Source organism: Hippoglossus hippoglossus, chromosome 15 (assembly GCF_009819705.1).
Source record: "Hippoglossus hippoglossus isolate fHipHip1 chromosome 15, fHipHip1.pri, whole genome shotgun sequence".
NCBI lineage: Eukaryota > Metazoa > Chordata > Actinopteri > Pleuronectiformes > Pleuronectidae > Hippoglossus > Hippoglossus hippoglossus.
In genome coordinates this window covers 7793544-7806045 of record NC_047165.1, presented here as the reverse complement: position 1 = coordinate 7806045, position 12502 = coordinate 7793544, and the positions used below count along the sequence as shown (strand labels likewise).

The window sequence follows — 12502 nt, the reverse complement described above, 5'->3', positions numbered from 1 at the left end:
ACAACTCCCTGGTCTGTCTGTCTGTCTGTCTGTGCAGGGTGGCTACCAAAGTTACTCTAGTAGTTTGTTCTCATACAGTTTTCAATTGTCATTTATACTAACTAGTATTAGCAATTGACACACAAAAGCGTCTTCGCATGTCAACATTTTAGCTCGTAACATCGAACTTTCCACCCTAGATTTGTAGAGCGATGAGTCTGTTATTGAGAGTCATGTTATGTTTTGTTGTTACTGCCTGCCTAGAGGATACACAAACACAATCACAGAAACCCACTTACTCTCTGAGCGTGTTTAAGTTGCCCATAATGTCTCAAGTGTGATATATCCTTTTCTTGCCATCCCATGAGAAGAATTTAACCAATCTTACAGCTATGTTAACAATAACATGCTATAACTATTATGATATTTTAAACACAACCTTGATTAATCATGTTAATTCTGATGAATAAGTGGCCAGAAAAGGACGGTTTATATGTTTATTTTTCTCTTACATTACTGTATAGGGGAATGGGAATGTGAATGGTACTGATGGGTCCATGTCCTTTATCTCCCCAGGTCCCCAAAGTCCCTGTGAGCGGACAGACTTGCGCATGGCTATCGTTGCAGATCACCTGGGACTTAGCTGGACAGGTGAGGCCCATTCTGCATGCCATTCTCAATCTCAAACCCTGTAATTTACTGCCATCTTCAGGCTAACAGTATATCTCACAAAGAATTATAATGTTACCTGTAGCCCTGGAAAGGAAGAGCTAAAATAATGAATCTCCTTGTTACAGACAGTATAAGCCTTTCAATGGATTTTAATTATGAAATGTGTATATTTAATATGTAATCCAGTATTTGCACTATGAATAAAATGACAGACACTTGAATACTGCATATTAGAGTTTGAGTATTTATGTCTTGAGTATTCTTTTGTGTCCCATCACAGAGTTGGCCCGGGAGATGAACTTCACAGTGGATGAGATCAACCACATCAGACTAGAGAACCCCAACTCTCTGACAGCACAGAGCTTCATGCTGCTCAAGAAATGGGTCAGTCGGGAAGGGAAAAACGCCACAAGTAAGACTATGATTTTATTATTCCGCTTTCTGAAAATGTTGTTTTTGTCACTATTTCTCCTCTGTGTGTTTTTCTTTCACTTTGTCTCTTCAGTCTTTTTGAAAGACATGAACTACAATTGCTAGCATAGGGAAATGAAAGGTTCTGTGTAGTCCATCTTTGTATTAGTACTTTCCCTGTCCGTCTTGCTCTCTGTTCTTCTGTCTGTCTTGTCTCTTACCTGTTCAAACATTCATATCCTGTCTCTCTGGACAACAGACATATTGTATTAGTGTCCTGTAAAAAAAACTAAAGGAAAATACCTAATTTTATCAACCTTTCCCGATATATTCTTTCATGTATTTTATTCTCATTAGTAAAAGACTGTTTAAAAGTTCCATCATTTCAGGTCTCAACAAACGTTTTCTTTATTCTCTTCTTCCACAGCGGATGCCTTAACTACAGTGCTGACCAAAGTCAATCGGATGGATATTGTGACTTTACTGGAGGGCCCAATATTCGACTATGGTAACATTTCAGGCACGAGATGTTTTGCCGATGATAACGCTGTTTTCCGGGATCAGGCTGATGGTAAAGTTTAGCTCTGTCTAGCTGACCTCTTACCTCTCCCTGCTACCTTTCTGTTGTTCCAGTGCATGGTCTGCATACAAACAGTCCCAGTGCAAATCTGTGGAGAAACTCATTTACAGTTAGGACAACTGGCTCCTGCTCTTCCCCAAATACAATCCTGAGTTTCACATTTTATCATTTGGATGCCAATGAAATAATTATAGTATTCTACTTTGAACCAAAAATCTATTTAAACACTTTAACACACTGATTTGAATTGGCTCCAGCTGAAGTAACCAATCTTTTTATTTAAGTCAGGTCTTGCTCAGGGTGTAAACTCCTAGTGTGTCCAGTTGTCACAAATGAGCGATATCCATTAGGTGCATGCTGCAAACTATATACTACTTTAAATGTTTTTCAGTCATGTCTGACTTGTGTAGAAATGACATAACCCTGTAGAATCTGCTTTCCTGTAATGATTTAGCTTAGTTCTCCTAGTTCTCCTCCAGTTCCTCTGAGCCTTCCTTGGATAGATGAGAGAATCTCTTCCTCTGCAAACAGACTGCCTCCTCCTCCTCCTCCTCCTCCTGTTCCTCCTGCCTCCCATCACCTCTACAGCAGCATCCACTGCTGTTAACAGCACATAACCGCTCTTAACAAGTTAAGAGTCATGTGTTGCGCTGTGTGCCTTCTCCTTCTCCATCCCTTGCGTGCCTCCTCCTACACACTTCCCTCATGTGATGCCATTCATTGTCTTGTTGTGCAAGCATGTTTCACATCAAACAATCATTCATGATGTCTTTTTTCCTCCTTCTCCACTTTTTCATTTTTGTCTCTTCTGTTTACCTCTTGCCTAATTCCTTTTCCGTAGTTTGCATTATCATCCCCTTAACTCCCGGAAGCACTGAAGCTGCCTTCATTGTGCAGACACCCGGTCCCTACTTTCCATCTCAAACCCAAACACCTCCACCAACTCCCCTCACACCTACTGCAGCACTTCACTGCTGTCCTTTCCCCCCACGCCGCTCACCCAGCTACGAGTCCTCAATTTCGCTCAAAGACTTGGCACCTTCAGCGCCATTTAAACAGCTAAAGTTCAACTTCTCCCAAACTCCCTCGTGCCTCGTTCAATGCCCCTCTGCTAAACCTTGTCTATGCCCTGCCTTCCCTTTCTCGCCCAACCCTTCCTCGCCGATCCCACTTATTACTTCACCTTTACCTTACTCATCTGCTGCTAACTCTCCATCACCTACTCCTCCGTCAGCTACCTGTGTCCGATGCTCTCCCACCTCTGCCCCAACCTCCTCTTCCTTCACTATGGCAACTCTCAAACCATCACAATCCTCAGAACCAATTACGTTTACCTCTGACCTGTCCTTTAATGCTACTTCCCCCTCCAAACCTGTAAGCACACCCACCTACCTCACCCCCCAATCCTCCTCTATGGACCCTACCCTATCTGAACACATCACCATACCTTTTTCGTCGATTTCCTGCCCACCCTCAGGTACAGTCTCACCCTCTGTAACAGCCTCTCATAGCAGGGACTCTTTAGTGACCCAGCTGGATCCCTCCTCCCGCCCTGTCTCCTCTCTTTCCTTGTCTACTCTCCCTCCCGTCTCTCCCTCTGGGTCCCGCTGTCCTAGCCCAGGCCCTCTGTCCCCTCCCCTCCGCTCCCTGTCTCCCTGCCCGGCTTGCCAGTGCGCTCCCTCCATCCCTCCACCTGCCGCTCAAACTCTTGTTGATCCTTTAACAACGGAGATGTACATGTAGCATGTTCAGCCCTTTATGTCGCTCCCCCTCTTCCCCTATTCCTTCTCACATCTCTCATCTGTCACTTATCTCATGTGAACATGTAACAGAACATCCTGGCAAATATTAGTATCTTACACTCATTACATCCCATGCTACAGGATTAACATGGCCTTAACGTGTCCAACTTTTAATGTCTCACCGCAACCGCAGCTACTGAATGAATACTCACAAAAAATTGGGGCACTAGTACTGTCAATATGAATGTGCTTCTTTACATTTCTTTATATTTTTCAATATGATATTTTCAAACATACATAGACATATGTATTTTATATATTCCTTCCATTTTACTGCCTATGTTGGTTTTACCGCCATTGGCTACTGACAAATCACCATCTCAGCTGGTGGTTTCCTGGAAACATGCTTTACATTTCAACCTCTGTGCCATTGTCCACGTCATATGGTGTTTTTCCGTGTTAATTTTTTTTTTTTTGTGGCATGCTTCGTATATGTGGATATGTCTCTACATCTCTCATCCTGTCACCAACAGATTATCAGAGCATTCTAGCGGAGCTGCAGTCTCCCGCCGCACTGCACTCTGATCCCCACTTCCTGGATCCCGAACTCCCTGTCACCCCTAACCCTTCCCTTGCTCATCACCAGCCAGAACCAGACACCCCTTTGCTGGCCCACTCCCATCGTCAGCCCTTGCCCTGGAGCCCCGAGATAGAGCCCGGTAGCAGAGAGCCAGGCAGCCCTCCCAGGAGCCCCCCCAGGCCTTGTGAGCTCACCCTTTCCTTCCCAGTCTTTGAACTCCCCGATCCTGTCCCTTCCAAGGTCAGAAAGCCCCACATCGCGCTGAACGACCAGCTGCTTTTGAGCGAGGAGGAAGACAGACCTTGTCATGAAATGGAGCTGAGCCACAGGCCCAAGTCACCGTCCTTCCCCGCGATGTGCGAGTTAGACACGTTTTACTTCACGTCATCCCCTTCGCTATCGTCAATATCATCTATTACCCCTTCAACGCCTGACAGAGCACAAATAGGAGACACAGGACTGCAGATGGGTTCCCCCAATGGGGTACAGGGTGTTGTAGGTTTGAAAGGAAGTGAAAAGAAAGTGACAGAAGAGATAAAGAACGTTGTGGAGATGGTCGCAGCAGAGGTAGCAGAGGGAAATGGATTAAAGTGGGTAGAGCAGGACTTGATCAAAAATGTAGAAAGAAAGTGTGAGATGATAACAAAAGATAGGTCTAAGTTAGCGGAGGAAAGTAAAGGTTTGGTTGAACAGAGGGAGGAGTCTGCACTGGAAGAGCAGCACGTCCTTGTTGCAGATGAGAGTAAGGAGACGGCCTGTGGGATGGAAGAGGTGATAGATGTGCAGAGTCTGTCAGAAGAACAGAATCATGTGATAGAAAGTGAGCAGGGATTGGAAAAGGTTTGTACCACAATAAAAGCAATGACTGTGAAAGAGGATATTGATGAAAAGTCAGAGGTACAGGAGGGGGCTGGGGGCGGTGATGATTCGGTCCATGAGAGTAACAGAGTGGATAACACAGATGGACAAGTCCAGTTTAAAGATGAAGGATCCTGTGACTGTGAAAAAGATATTAGCGGGACAGCCGAAGGGGACCAGGCGGCCGAGGACCAGGCTGTGGTTCGCCTTTCCCCTCAGGCCTGGGTTGAGGCACTTGGAGAACTTCAGTCGAGTGGGTCTGGATCTAATGAGGAAGAGGAGGAGGGACACAGAGACAAACAAACCCCAGAAGAGGCATTGGGAACTCTGATGGAGGAGGTGAAGAATGAAGAGGTCTCAGAGGAAAAGGAGGAGGACGCAGAGATGATGCAGGACAGGGTTCAGGCGATCGCTGATCCAGTTGAACAGGCAGAAAAAGACTTGTGTTCACTTTCAGGTTGGCACAGTGACTCCTCCAGCGTCAACGTGGAACCACCAACACCAGGCCGCAGCGTCAGCTCAGACCTGCTCGACAGACGGGAAAGGTAAGTCACCGTTAAGTCTCAAAGAATTCATTAATTTCATGCCAACCAGACTTTTAAAGTGATTCCTTTCCTCATGCATCTACCTCAGAAATCTTTCTTACTCTTTGCTTTTACCCAACAGCCAAGAAATCTCCAGTGAGTCCATCACTTCCTCGTCAAGGGCAGAATCGGGGAGATCCCGGCACAACGGCGGCAGCTCAAAGCACTCACCTCAGGGCGGCTCCTCTGAGTCATCGAATGGCAAAAAGGAAGAGGGGGCGCTGGTTTCAGAGAAAAAAGTCAAGGTAATGTTACTAATAATAATTAATACAATTGAATAAATTGTAGCTATTACAGTCTGGAATCTCCTAAAGCACTTTATGAATTGTTAATCTGCAATTGCAGAAGAAACTATGTTACAAGTTGGGCTAAAGAAACAAACTTCAGTGTTTAATTCCAGGTTTCTTTTTTTTGTGACCCAGCCAAACAAAGTTCATAAATGTACAAAATGTTCCAACTAACCAATTATCATGCCCATACATGTGCTTCTTTCCCCTTCTGACTCCTCCATGTGTTTGTGTAATGATGTTATGATGCGTTCCCCAGCAGAAGGTTAGTGTAGATTCCGGTTCAGAGGAAGAACAGACTGTAACCACCAGAATCTTCAGACGCCGTATCATTTTAAAGGTACCCTGGAGCAGAGGCTGGGCGGCGGCTCGGGGTTGGGTTGGTTTGGTGTAGTTGACGTGGCAAGTCTGGTGTGCATAATACTAGTTGTGCTTGGTGTTCGCATAGTTGTACACTCTATGCCAGTGTGGATATGTGTGTGCATAGATGTATTTGTGTCCGTGCACTGCTGAGTCAATCGCAGTTCTTTTCTCCTGAGGTGTTGTTTCGGTGTGGTGATGGGATGGCATCTTCTGTGAGCCTGTATTCATGTGCTAACCAGAAATACTTGCAGGGAGAAGAAGCAAAGAATATGCCAGGAGAGTCTATGACCGAGGAACACTATATGGACCGAGATGGTAACCTCATCAGTAGAAAAGTAATGTATAACTTCACTTCCATTTCCCATCCAGATGAAATACAACCAACCACTGGGAGAGTAGATCATTTTTCTCTCCCAATAGAGGATGAGATTTTTTTCTTCCTACCTCCTTCTTCCTCGGGCAGGTAATCAGGAAGGTTATTCGGAGGGTTTCTACTCCCACACCAGAAAACCAAGGAGGTGACAAGCGGCTCCGGGACCTTCCGCACAGTCCCACTCTGCAGGAAGACGGGTCTGAGGTTGGCATAAAGACACCCGTCTGTGTTCCTGGGTTCAAAGTCTGACCTGTGTTCTCCTCGTGTCGGAAAACATCAGCATGTGGGAGGTTCACAGCCAATGCAGAAGTTAGGCTTAAAGCTGCACTGGGCAACACTTGAGGTTAAAAATAACCTATTTGATCAACATAATCAGAAAGTTACAAAGCTGCAACATAAAAGGAAATCAAATCCTATCTAAAGGAGAAATGTACAGTTACTTAGAAGTAACCTATTAAATTAAAGCAACACTATGTAACTTTTATCGAGCAACAGCGCCCTCCCTCTGCAGCCACACGTCATGATTAATTCTGTTGGGCTCTGTGTCCGAGTGATTAAGCATCATTCTTCCTATTCCAAGTCAGTGTAACATCAAACAAATTTTCAGGCTTCTATTTTTAGGTTAAAAAGATTGCATAGTGTTGCTTATAATCCTGTTACACATACCAGCTGCTGTATATATATATATATATATATATATATATATATATATATATATAAGTATTATATAATTCCACATATTTCATCCACTGAAGTGTTGGAAAAAACAGATGCTTGATTATGACATAGTCATTCATATGAATAAACTCATACAGTAACTGTAAATGTAAATTTGGGATGAATTTCAAGAAGTAAATTGGGTTTTAAATAGGTTTAAAATTAAATACTGATACCATATGTTATTTTTACATATTGAAAACCTCTAACTTACATCTCAGTGCTCTTTGAGTGCAGCTTTAAGTCAAACAGTCAAGTCAAAATGGAATCAGTTTGATGTGATGGTTTTCTTTTTCATTGGTGTAGGTCAACTTTTGACTAACATTAGCTGTTTCTGCATATTTTTTCCTAATTTCTCTTCTTGGAAAAAAACCCCACAAAAAACCCTAAATGCCGCCGTTTAAAGTGCAGCCTTGCGTTTTGTGTTGTGACAGTGTGGTGTCTGTTGTGTTTACAGAACAATGGGGACGCTGACTCTGCTCCCCCTGACTGTGTGGTTCTAATGGTCTTTTTAACTGATTATTCCACAGTATGACTAATCAGTGCTGTGAAAATACACTCTGCCTCTTTTGTTTCTAACGCCTTCCGTACATAACATACATTCTCCTCCTCCAGGTGTCTGGTTGCTGTGTGGTTTGGGTCCTAATTATATTCTCTAACAAAAAAGACACTACTACCATTTACTAGTGTCAGACTCCTGCAGTACGTGTGTGGTTTAACTTCTCCTTTGTGTCACTTTCAGGTTTGTGTGTTGGGTTGCTCCTTATTTTCCTCCCATCAGAAGAAAATTAGACCACTACCCAACTGTATCTTCTTGTGTGTGTTTTGTAGCAGGGAGACGTGTCAAGGAATAGCAGGCGGAAGGATGAGAGAAGGTCGGGGGATAAGAAGCTCCACTCATAGGGATGGTTGTGCTCTACCAGGTACCGTTGGTTTCTCTGTAACACTGTGTTTTGTCTTTGTTTGTGTATGTGTCAGTGTGCAGTGTCCGTGCAGTATTGTTCTCCCCATTCTTTCCAGCTCTACCACAGAGCTCAACAGTGTGGTTCCAGAAGTAAAAAATCCCATTCATTATCTGATTAGAGATTTTGAATATCAGCCATAATATTATAACCATCCACGGTAGACTAACCACAAGCTACGAGATAGTGAAAAAGATGGATGCTCCTGTAATTACTACACTACCCACAATCCTCAGGTTTAACTCACTGTTTCAGTGATATGACAAGTACATTTTGTACTTTTATGGGAGACATGTCTTTGTCTTTTGTCATGTTTAGAAACATAAGACACTTAGTGCTTATTAGTGAGTTTTAAAGATGCTGGTAGTTCTATTTTTTTACTTTTGACTGAGCTCGACCAACTGTCTCCCTGTGTTTCCAGCCTGTGAGCTAACTAGTTGCCTCCTGGCTGCATCCCTGCGCTTAATACTCGCATGATGGTGGTTTTGAGTCACTCTGGACAAGAAAGCAAATGAGTGTGTTTTCCAAAATGTCCAAACTTTTTTTAATTTACCCCTCCCCGGATAGCCGCTCTGTCCCACAGGCTGCAAAGGGCTGACTGGTGCCTGAGCGTGGTCATCCTCTGGCAACATTTCTGCCCTCTGGGTTCACTGGGTGTGTACGTGTGAATAGGGAGCAGTTACAATGGAAACAGGGCCGAGGGATGGTACACACCTCAGCATTATGTTACCCCAGTGATTCCCCCCGTGCCTGTTTTTGTCCAGTAAATCCCCAACTCAACAACAGCATTGTAGCATCCAAAAGACTTTGTTATCCCACTGGCCAGACTGTTAATCCCCACTGCTGTTCACCTTCGTGTTGTGTTTGCAGTGAATCATTCCATCTGTACAAAAGTGACTCAGAAATAATATGGCACTGCTGTGAGCCTGGCATGGAGTTTCTATAGTATCACCATAACAACCCCATCGGGTCTTGTTAACTTGTCATCTTGTTACACAAAGAAGTGAAAGATTGCAACAGTGTTTTTGAGTTTTCAGACATTGTAGAGAAGTTACACCCTGTAAATTGTATTTATATTCTGTAAATTAAGATGTTTCCATTCATTTTCATTTCCATTTTTAGATATAAGGTAATGTTTGGCATTTAAGATTATTATGTTAAAAAGAAATCACTGATAAATAGAGCCCAACTGATTCCTAAGATGATTTCTAACTTCATAAATTATAAATAATCCAAAATAAATACAACCAATTATGTAGAACTTTAATTTAAAAAATAGATAAACTTTTTATATAAGATCTAAACATATTATAATGTACATCTTTTCTGCATTATTATTTATGCCACTAAATAAAGGTTTGCGTATCAGCAAACATAAATCTATATAATTAGCCAACTAAAAATATCAGACAGTCTTTAAAATTGTTAGCCGTTTCATAAAATGTATTTGATTATGTGATGTACATCTTGTGTTTTACAGGTGTACAGGAACTGGGTTAGATGTTTCCTGGGAATATGTGTTCAGAGGGCAGAAGAGTTGCGGTGTGAGGACTGCAGGCGCGGGTCCAGTCTGCAGCTGTCTTCTTCAAACAAGCGGTCTTCACGTGGGAGGAGTCGACCCCTCTGACTTACGCATGAGCATGAAAAACTCACTCCCTGTCAATCAGAAAGGCCCAGGAGGTTCTCACGCTCCGACTGTGGTGGACCTGTGGACAATGATTCTGCTTCCCGTTTTGTGTGAGACAATAATAAATGCCATCGGTCCACTGGTGACGTGAGAGCCCTGTGAGGAGGAGCATCGTTTCTCGTGAAAAACGAAAGACTCCGGTACTGACAACCACAGGCGCAACTGTGACCAAAGATGGCACAAAGAGCTCAATCCACTCGGTGGGTGGAAAGAATGAAGTAGACACAATAACACAAAAAATATCCAATTGAACACTTCTGATTCAAACTTCAACACTCGCCTTATAGTTTTTTCTTGAACCCATTGTTGTCAGGATGTAAATTGTCTTGGGATTTTTTTTCTTCCTTTTTAAAAACTTAAACAACACAAAAGCTTTTTTCTGTATATAAAATTGCGATGTGTAAAATTCTTTAAAAAAAAAAAGGGCATGTTTCTGGTTGAGAACGCACTGAGGAGACTAACCTTTTCAAGTGCTTTCAAAATTTATGGAAACAGTTCCTCTTTTAAAGATTTGAGTGTAACTTCACAGGATCTTGTATAATTAATTATTAGAGCAGGTATAATGTTTGTACATGAAAAAAAAAGAGCTGGTTTGATTTTAACAGAGGACATTTCCAGAAAATCAATTTCAGTAATTCCCAAAGTGGGAGTGGATCTAATCCTGCAAAAAAGCAGCCTTTCAGAGTACTCCTATTTTCATGCATGCTGTTCACATTATTTTAAGTACGATTTTTACAAGTTTGCAAACACTGTATTCAAATAACAAATAAAACCCTTTATCTGTGTACACATATAGTCCAAACATTTGTCACCGATTTTATATTTTGAATTGAAAAAGGAAACCATTAAAAGCATTTATCATGTCGGGGTGAGGATGAGAGAAAAAAAAGGATCTATGGCTTCTCGAGGGTGTGATGTCTTGTCTATGTAAAACCGGAGGAGGGCAGCTTCTGCTACAAGAACGATATAATCTGAATGTAAATGCTAGAAGGCTGGCTCGCTGTAAAATTATAACTGTTATTGTGCGTATTGGCTATAAGGTGTAGGAGTCTCTGTACACTGTTAGACTGTTTGTAATCATTTTAGCAGTGTGTCAATTTGGTTTCCTAACGGCTGCTGTGGTATTAAAGGAAAACTGGGGGCATTTTATTTAGGACTTTTTATTTTTTATTTTTTTTGGGGTGAAATATTTCCTTAATTTAAAACTACTCACATTAAGGACACATAAAGACATTATTTGATTGTAGCTCTAAATAGCATATTGTATTACAAATACACTGGATGGTCAACAAACAATTATTTAAGCATTAAATGAATTGTGTTAAACTCTGAAACTGTGTGATCTTTTTAGGCTTGAGAGTCTGTATATGCAGTGTCGAATAGAGTCGTTTTCACTAGCTCATTGGCAAAACTTTTACTTCACATTACAATAGGACTTCTCTTTTGTATTGGTTTTCATTAGATGACCCATGTAGTTAAAGTGTGGTGTTCTACTGGGGCGATGGCTCAGTATGCTGATGTCTATGCTGTGGACATGAAGACTATGTAACTTTTCTTCTTTTTTTTTGGTGGGGGGTGGGGGGGGGTTAAAAGGAAATCAGGTCGAGTGCTGTACCACATCCCCGTAAACTGTCAATCAAGGGGTATAGGGACCCTTTGATATGGTCTAACTATCAATTTTTGTCAATTTTGTTGGATATGTGTTTTCACGAGCAGATTTTTTGATGTACAATTCTTACTAACAGCGTGAAGCCATTGAAATGTAACTATTCTAGCACTTTGGTTATTCAAGGTCTTTTAGAGGCTATAGCAGCAATGATGCCATCACAAATGTTTCAGACGTCTTTAAAAAAAAATCAAACTAAAAATGACAAAAAAATAAATAAAAATGCATTGATTTCGCAGTACATTCGTTTCTGTTCTTGTCTTTGTGTCCTTGAAGGTTTTGTTATTTAAGTAAAGCAACGGCTGCGGCGGTGATGTGATGAGAGACGCTGTCCTTCAACCAGATTTAATATTAACAACACATAGGGCGGTCTTTTGAATGGATGACGAAACTAATTTGTAGCCACTGCAGTACTTCATACATTAAACAGTACTTCATTAAATAGTATTATGTCTTACAATGCAGTTTAACGGTATTATGTCTTACAATGCAGTTTAACAGTATTATAATGTCTTGTAATGCAGTTTAATAGTATTAGTATTAGTATGATGCATCTTTAGCCTCATTAAACAGTAGTATAATGTCTTATAATGCCGTTTTAGCTTCATTAAACAGTATTGTAATGTCTTATAATGCAGCTTAACAGTATTATAATGTCTTATAATGCAGCTTTAGCTTCATTAATTTGTTTTATGTCCTGTAATGCAGTTTAACAGTATTATGTCTTATAATGCAGCTTTAGCTTCATTAAAAACGATTATATTGTCTTATAATGCAGCTTTAGCTTCATTAATCAGTTTTATAATGTCTTATAATGTCTAATAATGCAGTTTAATAGTATTAAAATATATTATAATGTCTTATTATGCAATTTTGGCTTCATTAAACTGTATTATAATGTCTTCTAATGCAGTATAATAGTATTAAAAGGTCTTATAACGCGTCCATGTGCAGTGGTCGTGTTAAGTTATCATTCCAGGTGAACGTGCTGTCAGGTGTCAGATCATCAGCACCAGGTCGTGGATGGAGCGTGTCGTTTAT

The 12502-nt window shown here is 41.4% G+C and overlaps 1 protein-coding gene across 32 annotated transcripts in view; it reads left to right on the top strand.

Annotated features, from left to right (window-relative positions):
• The window catches only part of ank3a (ankyrin 3a), a 118126-nt gene extending 106422 nt beyond the window's left edge, over positions 1-11704 (top strand). For 25 of the 32 annotated variants that reach the window (XM_034609260.1, XM_034609254.1, XM_034609255.1 and 22 more), the window contains 7 exons: positions 556-630; positions 932-1063; positions 1490-1633; positions 3918-5367; positions 5489-5651; positions 7978-8069; positions 9589-11704. In XM_034609260.1, coding sequence (XP_034465151.1) covers positions 556-630; positions 932-1063; positions 1490-1633; positions 3918-5367; positions 5489-5651; positions 7978-8049 — 2036 coding nt within the window. In that variant the 3' untranslated portion in view covers positions 8050-8069; positions 9589-11704. Of the gene's footprint in view, positions 1-555; positions 631-931; positions 1064-1489; positions 1634-3917; positions 5368-5488; positions 5652-7977; positions 8070-9588 lie in introns of those variants that run through there. The other 7 variants (XM_034609261.1, XM_034609278.1, XM_034609263.1 and 4 more) reach the window with 7 other exon arrangements.
• The last annotated feature ends 798 nt before the right edge of the window (positions 11705-12502 follow it).